Source organism: Paralichthys olivaceus, chromosome 16 (genome assembly GCF_024713975.1).
Source record: "Paralichthys olivaceus isolate ysfri-2021 chromosome 16, ASM2471397v2, whole genome shotgun sequence".
NCBI classification, from domain to species: domain Eukaryota; kingdom Metazoa; phylum Chordata; class Actinopteri; order Pleuronectiformes; family Paralichthyidae; genus Paralichthys; species Paralichthys olivaceus.
In genome coordinates this window covers 10,693,386-10,711,103 of record NC_091108.1, presented here as the reverse complement: position 1 = coordinate 10,711,103, position 17,718 = coordinate 10,693,386, and the positions used below count along the sequence as shown (strand labels likewise).

General features: G+C 40.9%; 3 protein-coding genes and 1 long non-coding RNA gene across 5 annotated transcripts; 2 read left to right on the top strand and 2 right to left on the bottom strand.

The window, feature by feature from the left end:
- Positions 1 to 807: 807 nt before the first annotated feature.
- agxtb (alanine--glyoxylate and serine--pyruvate aminotransferase b) lies at positions 808 to 4,680 on the top strand. Its single transcript, XM_020103956.2, has 11 exons — positions 808 to 1,744; positions 2,148 to 2,340; positions 2,458 to 2,522; positions 2,647 to 2,747; positions 2,846 to 2,916; positions 2,996 to 3,080; positions 3,208 to 3,306; positions 3,494 to 3,563; positions 3,724 to 3,819; positions 4,033 to 4,161; positions 4,362 to 4,680. The coding sequence occupies exons 1-11, from the start codon at positions 1,472 to 1,474 to the stop codon at positions 4,467 to 4,469; spliced, it is 1,290 nt and encodes a 429-aa protein (XP_019959515.1). The 5' UTR covers positions 808 to 1,471; the 3' UTR covers positions 4,470 to 4,680.
- On the bottom strand, positions 2,163 to 6,537 carry LOC138405048 (uncharacterized). Of its 2 annotated transcripts, none has more exons than XR_011238705.1 (3): positions 6,076 to 6,537; positions 2,634 to 2,769; positions 2,163 to 2,302 (listed from the first exon to the last, which is right to left on the bottom strand). It is a non-coding gene; the product is annotated as an uncharacterized lncRNA (long non-coding RNA). The 2 variants fall into 2 exon arrangements; XR_011238706.1 differs by lacking the exon at positions 6,076 to 6,537 and adding an exon at positions 2,975 to 3,197.
- Positions 5,783 to 9,435, top strand: thap4 (THAP domain containing 4). Its single transcript, XM_020104258.2, has 5 exons — positions 5,783 to 5,938; positions 6,608 to 6,764; positions 7,312 to 7,421; positions 7,879 to 7,982; positions 8,375 to 9,435. The coding sequence occupies exons 1-5, from the start codon at positions 5,914 to 5,916 to the stop codon at positions 8,489 to 8,491; spliced, it is 513 nt and encodes a 170-aa protein (XP_019959817.1). The 5' UTR covers positions 5,783 to 5,913; the 3' UTR covers positions 8,492 to 9,435.
- A 200-nt stretch (positions 9,436 to 9,635) lies between these two features.
- bokb (BCL2 family apoptosis regulator BOK b) lies at positions 9,636 to 16,667 on the bottom strand. The gene is made up of 5 exons (XM_020104205.2): positions 16,088 to 16,667; positions 15,340 to 15,669; positions 13,925 to 14,053; positions 11,334 to 11,497; positions 9,636 to 10,728 (listed from the first exon to the last, which is right to left on the bottom strand). The coding sequence occupies exons 2-5, from the start codon at positions 15,560 to 15,562 to the stop codon at positions 10,603 to 10,605; spliced, it is 642 nt and encodes a 213-aa protein (XP_019959764.1). The 5' UTR covers positions 15,563 to 15,669; positions 16,088 to 16,667; the 3' UTR covers positions 9,636 to 10,602.
- Positions 16,668 to 17,718: the final 1,051 nt, after the last annotated feature.

Genomic DNA, 17,718 nt, shown 5'->3' with positions numbered 1-17,718 from the left:
ACCTTCAGATATCACTAAATGTTTACAAAACACCAGTGACAACCCCTGTGGACAAACCTGTGTGCTCCTCTCACCTTCTGTCTCTCCCTGTCCCTGTCTCGGCTCCTCCTCCCACTCTGTTTTGGTCGATTTTGAGTTTTCAGTTCAGTGCAAAGGCCGGCGAGGACGTCATTCTGAGTCCCATTTATTTACAAGTGGTGTAATTATTGACCAAGCCAGGCTCAGAGAGGCCCCCATCTGCTGATCCTGCTGTGACATAACAGCTGTAAGAAAAGGCAACAACAACAGATTTCCAATTTGTATAAAAATGCTAGTTAAACAATAAATCAGATTTTTAACCTATAAAATATTATATCTTTGTGAGTGGAAACGTTCCAGCTGACCAGTTTGAAGTTTGGAGTTCTAAGATGTTTTCTATTGTTAAGGAAACTAACTTTTGTCAACCCTATTAGAAAACATGATTTCAGTGGTTTTAACATTTTTATTTTTACAACTGCAACTTGAAATGTTACAGCTCCTTTGACCATGACAATGATCAATATCACTTTGATCATGGAACATTTGATGAGCCACAATAATTGGTGGAGGAGAACTTCTTCCCTACTGTAGGCAGTAAAATTGAGCTCTCTGTGTGTGTGTGTGTGTGTGTGTGTGTGTGTGTGTGTGTGTGTGTGTGTGTGTGTGTGTGTGTGTGTGTGTGTGTGTGTGTGTGTTGCCTGCCCATCCTTCCTCCTTGGAGAGAGCAGATTGGCTCGGCTGAGAGGAGGCTCCTCTTTACAAACCCAATGCTGAAGTAAGTGGAGGGGCAAACAAAATCAACAAACCACCTGCAAACTAACCTGAACCGGATCCAAGCTGCAAAGTGCAAGTCCAGATTTTTCTGGTTTAAGAGTCAGCTGCTGTGGATACAGAACAGAAATGAGTCATAAAAAAACAGTTCTGCTAGATCAAAACCGGCAAAAGAACAAAGCACTGCTGACAAATAGGTTGTGTCAAATATTGAATTATAAAAGTATCACATATTTACAGAGTGAACACTGTATTTCCCTGCAGTGGAAGAAATTTTCAGATAATTTACTCGAATTAAAGTCATATTGTTAAACTTAATTAAATAACATCAATTGCCAGGGTTTGTATTTTTCATTTCCTTATATGGACTCATGGGAGAAGGGCCCTGATAACCACATGTCTACAGATTGTGTGAGTTTTATAATCTTGGAAAAAGAAGTTTTTAACAGTGAAGTTAGGCATACAACATAATGCTCCCCCCTCCATTCTCTATTATGGCCTTATATGCCAGTGTACCCCTTATTGCCAATCTTGATGTCAAGGGACACAAACCGCCCTTCGCCCAGCAGGTCAAAGACCTGTTAAATCTTTACCTAAAGCTCACAGTCAGACTGAGTCTCTCTGTCTGTCAGTGTTGACCTCACTCAGTGCGAGTCTCTCTGTAACCAGGACACCAGCTCTAATGCAGCGGTCTTTCTTCAGCCGGAGCGCGCTGCTCGCCCAGCAGACTGCAGCGGCCCTCGATGGTCCCCTTGCCGCCAGGAGCGCGCCGCTCCTGCAGCGCATGGATCGCTCCATGTCCTCCGTCACCATTCCCCCGCCAGCGTGCATGCTACGCCCGCTAGAGGCCCCGATGCGTTACCTATTCGGACCGGGACCCTCAAACGTGCCTCCGCGTATTTTGGCAGCAGGGTCGAAGCCAATAATTGGTCACATGCACCCGGAAATGTATGAGGTAAATTTTTTGTTGGAAACTATGACTGAGGCAAATTTAACCCGATTCTTGTTTTATTTAAACATTAATACTGCATTAAAAATTCGTTTACAAAAAATGGTTGAATATTTGGTTCTCCACTGAGATTTGGTTTTATTTGATTACATCCAACTTACAGGTTTGTTGGGGTACACGTGTTAACAGTCATACCACCATTCTGCAACACGACGCATCTGCTTTTTCTCAGTTAAACATAACAGAACCAAATATTTATGGAATGTGGCCAAAGTCACATTCAAATCAAATCAATAGCAGTGCGTAAAAACGCATACAGGCTACAGGATTTACGCACCCACACAATTCACTCAGTTAAACCCATTTGACAATTGTAGCTGAAAAAAGTTGTTTTCACTGTTTGTCCAAGATCATGAATGACATCAAGAGAGGGATCCAGTACGCCTTTCAGACAGAGAACAACATGACGATAGCCATGAGCGGCTCCGGGCACGCGGCTATGGAGTGTGCGGTGTTCAACACGGTGGAGCCCGGAGAGAGCGTGCTCGTCGCCATCAACGGAATCTGGGGAGAACGCGTTGCAGAAATTGCAGAAAGAATGGGTACATCTTTACGCACAATTTTACGCACGATTTTACGCACACCACATATCTATCTATCTATATATGTATCTATCAATACATCTATCAGTATTTAATCATTAATGTTTTTATCTTTAGGTGCCAATGTACATAGAATGGTTAAAACACCAGGAGGATATTTTACTAATAAGGAAATTCAACAGGTAGGCTTAGTGTCCTATTCAGGCTCATTTATCAGAACCAATACATAACTAAGAAACTTGACAAACACTAACTTAACACATGTTACATACTAGATAATTAACTTCTCTTACTTCCTGTCTGTAGGCCATAGAAAAACACAAGCCCGTCCTGTTTTTCCTCACACATGGAGAGTCCTCCGCTGGCCTCTGTCACCCAGTAGACGGCATTGGTGACATCTGCAGAAAGTGAGACTCACTCTGCATCTCTCTGAAACCGAACATTAAAAATCCTGTTGGCTAATTACAAAGCATAATGTCAAATTTCCAACCCCTCACTCCCGCAGACATAACTGCCTCTTCCTGGTCGACACAGTTGCTTCACTTGGAGCAGCACCAATTTGTATGGACAAGCAAAGTAAGGAAATGATAAAAGACTGAATTGAGAGCAAATCTGCCTGTGACTGTGCACTTACATCTGCCTCTTGTGCTCCCAGACATTGACATCTTGTACACTGGTTCTCAGAAGGCCCTGAATGCACCTCCTGGCACAGCCCCCATCTCTTTTAATGACAGAGCATGGTAAGAAAGGACTCTGTGGTGTGGTGTGTGGAGCTGTGCATACAGTTCCCCAAATTGCCACAACTGTATACAAAGAACTGAAAACAAACAAAAAAAGTAATCTCTTTGTCTCTGATTCTTCTCACAGCCACAAGATGTTTAACAGGAAAACAAAACCCGTGTCCTACCTCTTTGACATGACACATTTATCCAACTACTGGGGCTGTGACGGCAAACCAGCCAGAATGTAAGTCTGCTGCAACCAAGCATAATTGCTGCATGCCTCCTTGTTCTACTCACATAAACTTTACTTAAATTGGAATTGCAGATCATCAGAATGACATTAAACTATATTCTTATTTTTGAACTGGGCAATGTTCATATAATTGTTTGGTATGAGAACAATGTTTGATCCAGTGTGCTCTGGGTTTCAGTTACCACCACACTGGTCCTGTGTCTGGATTCTTCGCTCTGAGAGAGGGTCTGGCAATTCTTGTTGAGAGGGTAAATCAGCATTTTCTATCTATCTACTCACAGGCTTTACTTTGAATCAGGGACAGTGGTACGTTTCACCACTTTACACATTTACCACACAATTCATTAACTCTTGCATTCACCGGCCACTGCCAGCCCTTGAACTGCGTTGTCCTTTGTCTCCCTCTAGGGGCTGGAGGAGTCCTGGAAGAAACACAAGGAGGTGGCAGCCTATCTGTACAGAGGACTGGAAGACCTGGGCCTCAAGCTCTTTGTCCCTGAAAGGGTGAGTCGGGTTAACTACTGTATTACGGTGCAACAAAAAACCTGATGCTGAAGAACAGCAAATATATTGTGCCAAAAGAAAAGAGATAACAGCTCTGGACTGGAACATAAGCATTACAAATATAAATATAACATTGTGCATCCCTTTAGCTAGTTTGCGCTGTAAGATTGCAGACTCCAGATTGTTGTTTTAATGGTGTGACATGTCCTGCAGGATTTAAGGCTTCCGTCCGTCACCACCATTGCAATCCCTGACGGTTACGACTGGAGGGAGTTGTTGATGTACATTATGAAACACCACCAGATGGAGATGACTGGAGGCCTGGGTCCTTCCATTGGCATGGTGAGACGCTGCTGGTATTTTATCCCTGAACAGTAAAGACTATTTTTTTTAATTATATTTTTGGAATTAAAAATGGGGCGAATTTTACCATAAACAATTATAACGAGAGCAATATCTTAAGTCAGGTGTTTTAATAGCTTCCTGAATCATGCTGCTGAGTCACTGTGGACTCACTCTTCTCTCCACCGCTCTTTCATTAGGTGATGCGGATTGGATTGATGGGATACAACTGTGAGAAGACCAACGCTGACATGGCACTGCACGCCCTGGCAGACGCTCTCAAGAACTGTAAAAAGAGCAAAGCTTAACAGAGCTTAACACCTGGGGCAGTGCATGTATTTTAGTAATGTGTGTGCTTTCGCCTGCAGAGATTTTATACATATATAAATAAAAAAGCACAGGCAACGTAAATGTGCCTTTCTTGTATAAGTAGTTGGTAGTAAAAAAAAAAAGGCAGATATGTAGTAGTCCATACTGAGTACACTGTAAAATTTCAATAAAGTGTGCTTTATTTTATCAGACATGTCCTGCTTGTGTGCTTTACATTAGTATTGACATTTATGCAACTTTCATATTTCCACTCCACTACATGTCAGGAAATATTATACTCAATGAAAATTGTCGGAAAGCTTTAGCACTTTTCAGATGACATTTTTCTGAAGAACTGTTCTTTTATTTGTTATTCTAAATCAAATCTTTCAAAATAAAAACACTCTTGCAATAACTGGAAAATGCACCATCACAATTTTTCTGGGCTTATAAACAGTTTAATTTTCATGGCTCTCACAGACATGTTGACCTTAATAATATGATGCATTGCTGTAGATTAAACTACAAAACCAATTAGTTCAAATGAGCTCAACATTAAACATCTGGAGAAACACCTACAGCAGTAAAATGCCACAAACACAATAATGCAGCAGTGACATCAGATAGATTTTATTTTTACTTTTCTTACTTTAAGTACAATTTGCTTATAATTTTGCTCAAGGTTTTGAATGCATGACTTTTACTTGTAGTGGAGTATTTTTTAAATGTAGAGATAGAACTTTTCCTCTCTTCACCTGCCTGAGCTGACGGTCTACATAAATTATAGCTCATCCAAAATGCAGCAGCCAGACTTCTCATCAAATCTGCTCAAAGAGAGCATATTACTCTGACTTTAGTTTCTCATCACTGGCTTTCAGTAAAATCTAGAATACATCACACTACCCAGCGGATCATTTGACCAGTCGTCCTGAGTGAAGACCCAACCGTCCACTCTCTTTTAAATCTCTGCTAAAGACAAACTCTCCTCCTAGTTCTGACCATGCCATCTATTTTAATTCTTTTTTTCTTTTCTAGTTTCTGTTTCTGTGTTCTAATGCTGTGTGCTCTTCATATTCATTTTAAATGGCTTCATATTGCAACAGTTTCCTATTATTTGCCTTCAGTTTTCTTTTCTAACATTTCAAGCCCCTTGTAACAGTTTTTTTAAAAAGGTGAAATAAAGTTAACATTATGACTTTAATTCGACTAAACTATCTGAATACTAAGATAATACCCGCAGAAATATAAAAATGTTACTTGAATGTTACTCTTGGCTTTTTTACTCTTGTGTGGATCACGACTGCCCTAACTACATTTCCCATGATCCCCTGCTTTGCGTCTATATAAACACGTCACACCGCCTCTGTCGCAGTCTGATCTAAGGACATTAAACCTTGTGTTGTGTTCAGTGTAGTTGTTTATATCTTCCTGTTTACGTCAGTAATGGCGTGTCCTGTGAATCACACGGGTAGGTTGTTCCGTTTGAATCTTCATAAGCAGCTTGTTCGGAGTGTCACCAGCTACGAAGTCGTGCACACTTTAATTAACGTCACAGATTTAGCTGAAGTCTGTGTGTCGTTATTTGTACGTACATCTCGAACTCACCGTGGTGCGTTTATGGTCCACCCTGCTTTGATTATGACCGTAGTGAACTTCAGCTTCAGTGACAGTAAACAAGCGGCTGTTGTCCTGAAGTCACCTCTGTGTATAAACCTGTTTCAAACATGTTTCACCAAAGAGTAGTAAGGATCATTGTTATTCCCACCGTCATGCTTAACTTCCGGGTTGGGGGCGCTCGTGAGGTCAAAGACAGGTTTCTTAAAGTGAAGCCAAAGCCTCTCGATCGCCACCTGGTGGCTGGCAGCTGCACATGTCTCCTCTTCAGACCTAGAGGAGAGATGGAGTAGCCGGGTGCTGCAAACAGGGACAGAAAGAAACGTATCAATACCGCTGTGTAGATCACCTGACTTTCTTCACAAACTTCAGTGTCGGATGTTATCGGCACAAATCCTCTAGACATCTTAGCCGGTGTCTTTCTATTGTATGTTCCCTTTTTGGTTTTTTTTTTCAATCAACATCGTCATCAACATTTTCTGTCTGTGTTTTCATGAGCTGTGTTTGTTTTGTGATTTACCAGCAGCCGAGTTGAACCCTGCCCTCCTCCCCATAGACTGGCTTCTGGGGGCCTGGGAGTCAGAGGAGCCTGGAGAGGGCTGCTTTCCAACCATAAATCCTTTCCGCTACACAGAGACTCTGCACTTCAGCCATGTGGGACAACCAATGATGAACTTCATGTAAGTTAACATGGGAGCAATCGCACTTTAAAAGCAACACCGTGCAACACATTGTTGGTACAGTGACTTGGAATAGGCAGAGCAGTGCCGCCTTCATTCTCACTCTTGACCCTGAACATCTGTTGTTCTATGTAACTTTGGTGAGTGGGTACCACCTCCTGCTTGAAATGTGTAACTGCCTGAGAATCAAAGCTTAAATTGCCAGAATCAGGCACAGCAAGTTGAAGAGTAATGCTGAAATGTAAATCAGTTAATAGGACCTAGAAGTCATCAAAAACCTGCGTTTATCTCCAATATTCAACGTGGGCAGGAGCTCCTCCGCAGTTAATGACGCTTCTAAGACATCACAGACACAAAGTACCCACCTGATCGACAAATAATACAATGATAAGACTTATGGACTAATTTGACTTCTTGCATACAGGAGCCAAAGAAAACAGCTAGCACATCTATAGTAAGAATATATCGTTGGAACTGATATAAAAGAGAGAAAATGATATTTCTACAGACTTCTTCAGCTTGTTCCACACTGACGCTGTGTTTACAGGTTCAATGCCTTCCATGCAGAGTCTAAAAAGCCTCTGCACCGGGAGTGTGGCTTCATTCGAATGCAGCCAGGAACCAACAGAGTGGCGTTCATCGCCGCACAAAACTCAGGTAAAGCTACAATTTACAGTTTTTGCCCCTGGTTGTATCCTTTTTATTTACAAATCATTGAATTTCCAGTAATCTATTAAAAGTTAGGCATTCTGACTCATATCCAAGAGAATCATCGACCATACAGAATTTACTTTCTTCAACATCAGGCCCATGATGCAATGTTCCACATAAAGATGGGAACATTATGCAGTAATGTGTTACTGTTTGTTTAGTCTCTCTATTGTTAAAGTGTTAAGATGTAGTGTTTTAATAATTAAGTCAATCTTACATTTTGAAACCTTGGTGCTTTGATAAATAGAATTTCAATTGTTGCTAGATTAAGATTTATCTGGCACAGAGTTGCCTACATTATGGGACGTTTTTAAATGGTTAACTTACTTTGTTGTCTCAAGCAAACACACACACACGCACACGCGCCTCACATGTATTGACTGCAGAGTGACGTGTTGTGAAGGTCTGGTGGAGATTGAGGAGGGGGAGCTGACTGGGAAGCAGCTGAACCTGCAGTCCCACACTCTGGCCAGAATCTCTTTTGCCAAGGAGCCACATGTCCAGCAGGTAAAAATCTGATTCTCTAACTCTTTATGACCGTGCAGCACTCTTCAGTATTTACTCCACTTGTTCACTATATTGAAATCTGCGTCATATTTCATCACAAAACAGCAACAGAACTTTTTCTTGTGAACAAAATCCCAAGAACGCCATGGCGGAATTTCTTCAAATGTGGTACAAACATTCAATTGGACTCAAGGATGAACTGGTTTGATTTGGGTTGTCAAAGGTCAAGGACACAGTGGCCTCACAAAAAATGTTCTCGACCTCATCTCAATTCTGCTTTAGGGGATTTCTTCCACCAACTTAAACATTAACTGACTAGATTTCCATGGTCATAGGTCAAACTGACCTCATAGGAGTCATGTGTCCTCACCCGCCTTTTTCATTTCTTCTAGATATCCAGAGTGTTTCAACTCCGTCCAGATGGAAGGCTGGAGCAGACAGTTTCCATGGCAACAGACAACCAGCCTCTGATGCAGCACTTGCACATCATCTACCATCGGTCATCTTGATCCATCACACAGGCAGGCTTCTCATACTTATAAAAAAAAAACCTTCGTCATGAATGACAAATGTTGCTAAAAAAGGCTTGATCAACAATCGGTGATGTGTCAGATAAACATAAACATCTCTACAATTACAGATTGTCTATACTATGGTACATGGAATGTTGTACATTTACCATTAATGGTACATTCAGTCATAACGGGTAATGGTTAAGGCACGACAGTGGGACACATGTACGTTTTTCTTAATGGCCTCATTTGTGAAACTATACCTTTTGCTTGATAAGGTTATGTTGCTATTTCTGTCCAGATGTTTGATCTTTGGGTTATAAAGGAGGGATGATATTGAGTACAGTATCATTTTTACATGTTGCACTATTATAAGTTTGACAGCTAGAGTAACTGCTGTACCTCTGGGGTCATTCAACTGTCTTATTTTTTTTTTTACATCAGGAGATTTATTTTGTAGACTGGGTGGCACTGAATTTAAAGTTTGTTTTCAGCTATTTAATTTGATCCTGTAAGAGATTCTCCCCATGTGTTTCATTGTGTTTGGTTTATGTCTTTGAATGCACAGGACCTTCAGATCAAATTGTTTTTCTTTTACTTCCTGTGTACTTCTTCTTCTGTCCTTATAGTTCAGCATGTGAATGTCATTTTCAATAGTCTTCCTGTAAAATTATGTTATAGTTGAAATTCCCTGTATTTTTTCATTTTTACATCACAGGTCAGAATCATCTAAAGCTCCTTTTGACTTTCTACCATACTTATTAATATTTGAATGCGTCTCCACTATCCAAAAAAATTAAACTAAAATATACCAGATATGAAAACAGCCATCTTGTGCATTTGGAGCCAGAGTCTGTGTGGTAGCGATGGAGCCATTCTAGGTATCGATGCATGTAATGACTAATTAAAACCTGACTGGAAAAAATAAAACTTCAACAAAGTGTCTTGGAGAAAAATTTATTTGACGTATACTTTGACTTTTTAGTCGGTCCACATCCCATCCATTAACTTGGGAGTTTATGACTTATACCCCAACCAGCCACTAGGCCTCACTTATGAGGTCCATCTTTATATATAGTCAAATCCCCAAAAGGGAAAATTCAAATGGATAAGCTATCAATAAAAAATAATCATCAGTAAGTCAAGGTCTGAAGATTTAAGTTTATTGTGGATTAAAATAAAAAACTTCCAGACACACATTTATAAATTAACACTGTGAGAGTAACAACCTTAAGGCATATCACACAATCATTCTCTTCATACTGTCATAATAAAAATATAAAATCATAAATAACCTATTTACAAATTAAAAAGGAAATGAATACCCGCCAAAACATGTGCAGTCAGTACATATCACGCCTCTGCTCTTTGGCCAGAAATGGGCACAGCGAGACCTGACATTTCTCAGTAAAAGCGGCACCAGAAGGTTTAATAGGTTACAACATTTTGGGTCATAGCAGGAAAGAGACACGCTGTGCTTTGATTGAGTACAAAAGTGCAAACCCATGAAGTGCCAGCCGTTGATACCACCTGATATTGCTCTTCTGAGTGAAAACACCCTGAGAGTTGTTCCCAGACTCAGAATTCTCAGAGACCCAGCCAGCTGAAGATCAATTTTCACTGCGAACAAAGCGTCCACCTTTTTCATCGCTCTTTCATCTACGTGTAATATCCTGAGACAAACGTGAAATCACAACATCCGACTGAGTATTAACAGCCCCCAACAGCTCACTGAACATCATCACACATCACACTCACAACATGGGAGAAGCCTGTTTTTTACTGCACTGGCGTAAGCAGAGGGAAAATATACAGAGGAGGCGAAGTGAGACACACTTGTTCCTTTCCATTTATGCCCTTAAATATAATGGTGACTACTCTTTGGATGAAGGGTAATCACCTGCACACCCATCGGACCCCTGAGACAACAAACATGATGCTGATGAAACATTTGCTGGTGGCCCGTCAGCAACAGACTGATGTCTGCGGGCAGGCCGAGTCCCCATAGGGCTCAATCACCATCTCCGCTCCAGCTTTTGATAAGTCCGAGATTTATTTCTCCAATCAAACAATCACGCTGTGTCTCCCGAGCGCTCCCTCTCGACTGTTCATGACTCCTTCATGATGTAGACGTATATCGTGGTGAGGAAGTACTTCAGGGACTCGACGACAGACGACAGCCACGGCTGTTCAGGGATGAGTTCTTTCTTTACTACACATTTTGTAAGCTCTGCCTGAAAAAAAAGGAAATTAAGTGATATTTTAATAATTTGATTGCATTTAAACTTAATTATGGATTGAAATAAATTAAGAATAAGGCTATATATGAATCTGATTAAATTACAAACTCACATTTATATTTATATACACACAACTATACAATATAAATATATATGTACACTCTTCTCATTGTAGCAGATCAACTAACAGGAAGAGACAGTATGTTGAGAAGAGGATAACTGAACCTTTCTAAGATGGATAAAATCAGATTTGGCAGAAATCCTCTAACGCTTCTGAAAGCAAACTGAGCTCTGATGCACAAATTGGATAAACATCAATTACTCATAATTATTCATAATGCAGTCAGAAACCACAGACAAGCAGTGCTTTTCCCCTTGTTCTCTAAAAAGTCAAAATCTATTTTTCATTCAGTGTTTGTCCACAATGTCTCTCAAAAACAAGGATAATGCAGCATTGAAAGAGATAATATACTGCACCTGGGAAACCATCTCTCCTTGACTCAAATGTGATAATTCTCTAAGTTCTAAAGGGGAAAGGAAAACACCCTCCTCCAAAACACAGCTCATTATTGTCACCATGTCCAGCAACCGCCACTTACCCATCCTCCCCGTCTCTTCAACCAAGGAACCAGGAACTTGCGGACAAACTGTCCCAGACTGTCAACTATGATGTGAACGTTGGTCGCACGTCCTTGTCTGACACAGTCCACTGCCAGGGCTCCAGCCACTGCATACATGGCTACCACCTTCCCCCATGTTATACCTTCAGGGAGAAAAATTGACAGTGATGGATTAGAATTGATTTCACTGACTGGCTCGTCATTCATATCACGCTTAATTTTGTTTGAGCTTGACTGTGCAGAATGATGAAGAAATCCCTTCTTCTTCATCGCCACTCTAAAAACAGCACTTGGCAGTGCAGCATAGCTGCTGTTTTGAAATGATTTCCATGACAAATATATGTAGTTTTATCTGGATGAAACAAATATACTTTGTCAGTATCAGTATGGAGTTATGGCTTATACTGCAGCCAGCCACCAGGGGGCCATCGAGATGCTTCACATTTTGGGAGCTGTTGTGTCGTCCATCTTTATATCAACGAGCAATCCAATTTTATTTGTTTAGCCCATAAAACCTCAGCTTCAAGCCTCCACTGGGAGTTTAATGACTGGAAACGATAAATCGCTATATTTATTCCTAGACATTCCTTTTCGAGGCAACGGCAAACATTAACGTCCATCTCCTCCAAGGTTTGCTCATCGTCTGTTACATATTCTGTGACCGGACAGGAGGCCTGTGGGGCAGTTGGTGGACCTTGCACTGAAATAAACTGTAAACATGAGGTGTAAGTCAACAAACACATTTGAGTTAACATGGCTGATAACAGGTCTAACTGCGTCACATACCACCTGTAAATTAAACAGGACCAGACTCTGCTGCGTTTGAATTGTGGTGGGTGAAGCACTGACGAGATTTCAGGCGTGGGGAGGTTGACAGGATCAGAATAGGATTTTTTATCTCTCAGGGGCAAATGAGATTCATAAAGCTAAAGAGGGACATTTTTACACCCTCTGAAACAACGAGTCTGATAATTATGGACTTCCAGCCACTTGTATATACAGTTTCCAGGGCATCAGGGATTGTTATCCCTGACCAAGGTGTAATGGCATAAGCCTCCTATAGGTTGTGCTTAGTTTGTCATGGTTGTAACTCCGAGCTGGGCAACAGCGTCTGACCAGGGCTATAAGGGGATAGAGCCCTGGGCGAGCTTAAAGCTCTCAGAGCACGTCATGTCTCGCTCCCTACGGAGAAGCAGGCCAGGAATAGAGACAAGATTGTCAAGGATAAAGCTGGAGGAGGGGAGGGCGGAAAGAGAGAGAACAGAGGTGGGAGGTGGGCGAAGATGGATGGAGAGGCGGCAAGTAAGAACAGTGCAGATGGCTGTGGTGATGATATGCAGTCAGACTCCATATCCATGATGGCAAATACCACAAAGCTGAAAAAAAGAAGAGCAGGAAAAACACACTTTCATAACTTATTCTATTTATATCCAGGTTTCCACTGGTTAAAAAAGGCAGGGGCAGCCTGGGTTCACCGGTTTGTTATTCTTCAGAAGGAATCCCACGCCGTTTCCCAAAATTACACCAGGGTGACGTCGAAATAGCCACAAGTTTAGTCAGAACACAGGCATGAAATTTACATTTAAACCAGCCCGTTTTGATCCTTCCTAGAATAGAGACAGATTTGTGTGGTTCATTGCACTGCAAACAGACCAATCTACAATTTTAAAATGTCTTTGCTGCTCTGAGCAGATCATTTGTCAAGACAACCGAAGACACCCAGCTCCGAAGCCTCTCCTGAGACCAACTGGCACTCAAACAAGAATGTTTTGTTAAGAGCAAAATATATTAAGGACAGTCCATGACATTAAAGTGGGGTAAACTTTAAACTAGAGCCGGAAATTATATGAATTCTTTGGAGGCCAAATCAAATCCTGATATTAGATGAACATTTCTGATCCACATATATCACTTTCTTTAACCTTATGAGAAAGAGCCCTTGGCAGTGGTATGCGCTCTACTGAGTGCCATTCTAGTTCATACATGTAAACTTTACAATCTTGCAGTGATGACAAAAAAAATGATGGTGAGCCCTAAGTATCAAGAATCTGACTTTACTGCTCACTGTACAGTAAACTCTCGAGTGCCAAGAGTAGTGAGTGAGCGAATAAGTAATGACCATACACTGAATATAAAGATGGAAGACGTGTCTCCACTTCCTCCCACTATCCAGAAATGGAGTCATACTATCCCAGATACGAACACTGCCATCTTACGCCAGTGACACCAGTGGGAGCCTGCTCAGTAACGATAAGGGGAATGAGGAGGGGTAATGCTCGAGTCTGTTACAGCATTAATTAAGCTAAATAAAGAAGAACTTCATCAGTGTGATAAGAACTAAAATGAGAGAAAACCTTTTGATGTGTATTTGGACTTCAAAATACAGACCTTCAATCATAATCGATACCATCTGTTCATTAGACACTCTTTATGGGTGTAGGACTCATTTTTAACTCTTGCCTCTAAGCCAACGCCCTGATGAACACAGCACCACACTGGCTGACCCACATGCCCACGTTTGCAACTTGCAACGTCATCATCAACACTTTCGGCTCAGAACAGCCATGTACCTGTGGCGAAGACCTCCGTTGTCACGCCGATAAAGGCATCCGAAACCATGCTCTCCATGGCAACAGAGATGCTGAGCTGCCGAGCCACGTTCCTGTACAAAGAGGGCTGTATGCACTCCAGCTCGTCGCCTAGGTAACAGAGGGAGAGCACAGAGGGAGAAAGGAACACTCAGTTACTCTGAATGAACGAGACAGAAAGCAAACACACAGATTCAGTTCAAACCAATTATTTAAACATCTCCGTCTTTAGAGAGACACCGAGGAGTTTAGCTGCCGTCTGAAATGTGTCATGTCATCCAGATGTAATCACCTGGTTCACACTGTTCTCACACACACCGACGTAATCCCTCTCTCATCATTTGCTTCAGGCTTATCACAGCTTGAAATAAACAGCACACACCAGTAGGCCTACATTATGTGGACGTCAGTCGGGTCCAGGTCCTTTATTTTTATAAATCAATTATCAATGATCGAATTCTTCCGCACATACTGTTATCTGAAAGTCGATTAGAACGCAGCATCTCAATCATATCGCCGTGACAACAGTGACCTCACGTTGGCTTTCAGCTGAAGACAAACAAGATAATGTTGATTACTTTGAAAGCTCGGAATTGATCAATGTTAAGTTGCAGTGTGTCATTCATCAATTTGATCGGTTTTATCAGCCGATCTGAGCTTTTCACAGACATATCAGTATCTGCATTTATTTTAACAGATATGAAAACTTTAATTTAACAGAATAAACAATTCAAACAATTCAAGTTCTCTGTATTTGGTTGTATTTTCTTTTATTGAAAGTTTTTAGGATAAAGTTTAAGGTTAAACTCTAAAATATCAATTCTTTAACATTTTGCCTTGAAAATTGTGTCTTAATGTCAAATACAAGATTGTTCTTATTATCAACTGCTCATATTATTTTATTAATCCACATAGAGGGATGTGTTTCAGGTCTGTTTATTTGTATGTTTACTTTTTAAGCGGACATTTTAAAAGCTCCCACCATGTTCATCGTTTGCATTTTGTTTGCATCATGATGGGGACCGCCATGTATTCATGGTGTGAAATGGCCTATTTTTTCATGCAACTCTAGATTCACCATTTATCCAATTTAATGCAGATCAGAATCTAGAGGAAAAGCCACATGTCTCTAAAACCTTATGGATTCTGCAGCCTTATTGCAAACTTTTGAATTTCTTACTAGTTAAAAGAAGAATATTGACATTATTATATATTTTCAAATTATCAAAAATGAAAGAAAGCTAAGTATAAATGATTTTGCCATTTTTGTGTTACTTGGACTATAAGTCAAGATCAGAAGATGACAACCACGGCCTTGAATGCATAAACATGTTGCTGTGACAGTTTTGACATTCACTAGTTATTTGAGAGTTGAGAGGCCGTCAGGTTTCTCTTACCAAGACAGAGCAGGACCAGAGAAACCTCAGCGAGCGCCGCATTCGAGGGAGAGAGGTTGAGCTCAGACTCCGACCATCCCAGGCCGTTGTGGTTGAGCCTGGACAAGATGTAGTCCCTGCACAGGGCTTTGGACTGAGACACCAGCTCCTTCTCAGTCAGCGAGCGGTCAAACACATCCAGGACCTCTGCGGCAAACACAGAAGACCTCCGCAGGACCTCCATGTCCTGCTGCAGAGGATCAGGGTCAGAGGGATGTCTGACCTCTTTGGATTAGCTGTGTCTCAGTGTCTTTATCCCCAGGAAGTTTAGTGGTGGAGACGATGTTGCAGCTGCAGGAGAGAAAAGGCTTATTTACAGAGAGCTGGTTGTGATTTATACCATTTTATCTTGATTTGTTTTTCCTAGAAGAGGAAGAGAAACAATAAAATCAAGCAGCTTGGTGTGGGCGCATAAAGACATGTAGACCCCAGCATCTAAAACAGAGCAGAAACTTATATAATAATATAATGGAGGCGTTATTGTTGTGAGTCACATGATGGGATAGACAAGATATTGCTACACTTCTTTGGATTATGCAACAAGCACTGATACCACAAGGTGATAAGAGAAATGTTTGTGTTGCTAAAGCACCAACAGACCAACACTGATTTTCTAGACTTGTTGTCAGTGCTTAGTCTTTAAAACCCCGAGTGGAACATTTGAATTCTTGATCAATGTGTTTGAGCATAATGAGAAAAAGACGCTTACCTTTAACACTGTATCCACAGAAAGATGCCCGCGCGCCTGATGTCACAAATATGCGAATCTTCCAGTGATTGATCTCCACTTGACTAGTCAGGAAACATGTCACACCGGTTCTCTGTGGTCCGTCTCGTCTCCGACAGCTACCGCTCCAGGCACTTTGGGGAAACCACTGCGTAAAGTTGGGCCTCAGGCCTCAGGGCTCGTGTGCTGCTCGGTCCACTTATTTAGCCGAAAAGCACCGATTGACTGATCCGAGAGACTCAGTTAGTGGACGCCTACCTGTTGTTCCACCTTCCCATTGGCGCTCAGAGGACGCGTTGGTTTCACAGCACAGGGAGAGCCCGAGAGGGGAGGGGTTTGACGCACGGCTCCATGCAAGTCGACGAGGAAAACGCACCGCGCACAGAGGGACCCAAATCAACTGCAACCTCGTTTTCATTCGTAAATTCGGGGCAGATTATTACGCCTCTGCTGTGATTCTCTGCCAGGATGTAGCTTTCTGTTATGTCCTTTTAAAAATATGCCATTAATCTGTTTCCAGTCTTGTGCGTAAAAGCCTCAAACTTTTACCTGTAAGCTTGGAGTCTGTGATTAGAGGTGTGAATCAAACTGAAGAGGTGCCACTCATTGGGTTTTCCTGGTGGTTCAGGTGGGTCAGTTACCTGCAGCTGATCTCCTGACACAGTTTATGTAAGTGTTCCTGCTCAGGCCAAAAGAGGCGCACTTTTAATCCCATGCAGGACAGATAAATATAGATGTCCTACTCTGCACTGACCACTCAGTCTGATTATATGAATATATGTTCCATATGTGAGGCAATTCTATTTTACTATGTGAAAAATATGGTCAAGTTCAAGTCATTGGAAGTTCCATAGGTTTATTTAGTTTAACTTTTTTCTATTATGTAAAAACACAATATGGTCAAATTAAATTAATTGAAGTTCCTCAGGTTTCATTTTTAAAATACAATTTGGAAAAGTTGGCTCTTGATTTATTGTATAATTTTAAGATGCAATTTAATAAAGTTGCATTCAATGGACCTTCCATGGCTCTTATTTTATTTTATTTTATTTCAGTATGTCAAAATTCAACAGAATAGAGTTTATATATATATATATATAAACTGATTCCAGTTGTGTTAACCTATTATTACCCATTTCTATTGTTTGTATGAATACTTTTTATTTATTTAAAATGTTGCATCAACTGCTTTGCCGCTTGGTGTCACTGTTACTCACTCCCAACACTTCATCCCTGGGAACATCAAGAGGATTAAAGCTGCAAATGTGATATTAGCTTTTCTCAACCAGTTAATACTGTTACATTACTAAAGCTCAAACACTTACTGCTAACAGCACCACACCGACATTTTTATCTGGACGTAAAACAAAGGATGAAAGGTCCACAATATATAATGCAATTCAGTCCAGGACAAAGTTGAGGCTGAATCAACTTCTTAAAAGAGTGATACCTTATATAGTATAATATAATATAATATAATATAATATAATATAATATAATATAATATAATATAATAAAGATGAGGATACAGTTTGTGCATAATAATTTGACTGACACATGTAGGCCATCAATTTCTATACGAATAAACTTGTAACTTTTTTACAAACACAATT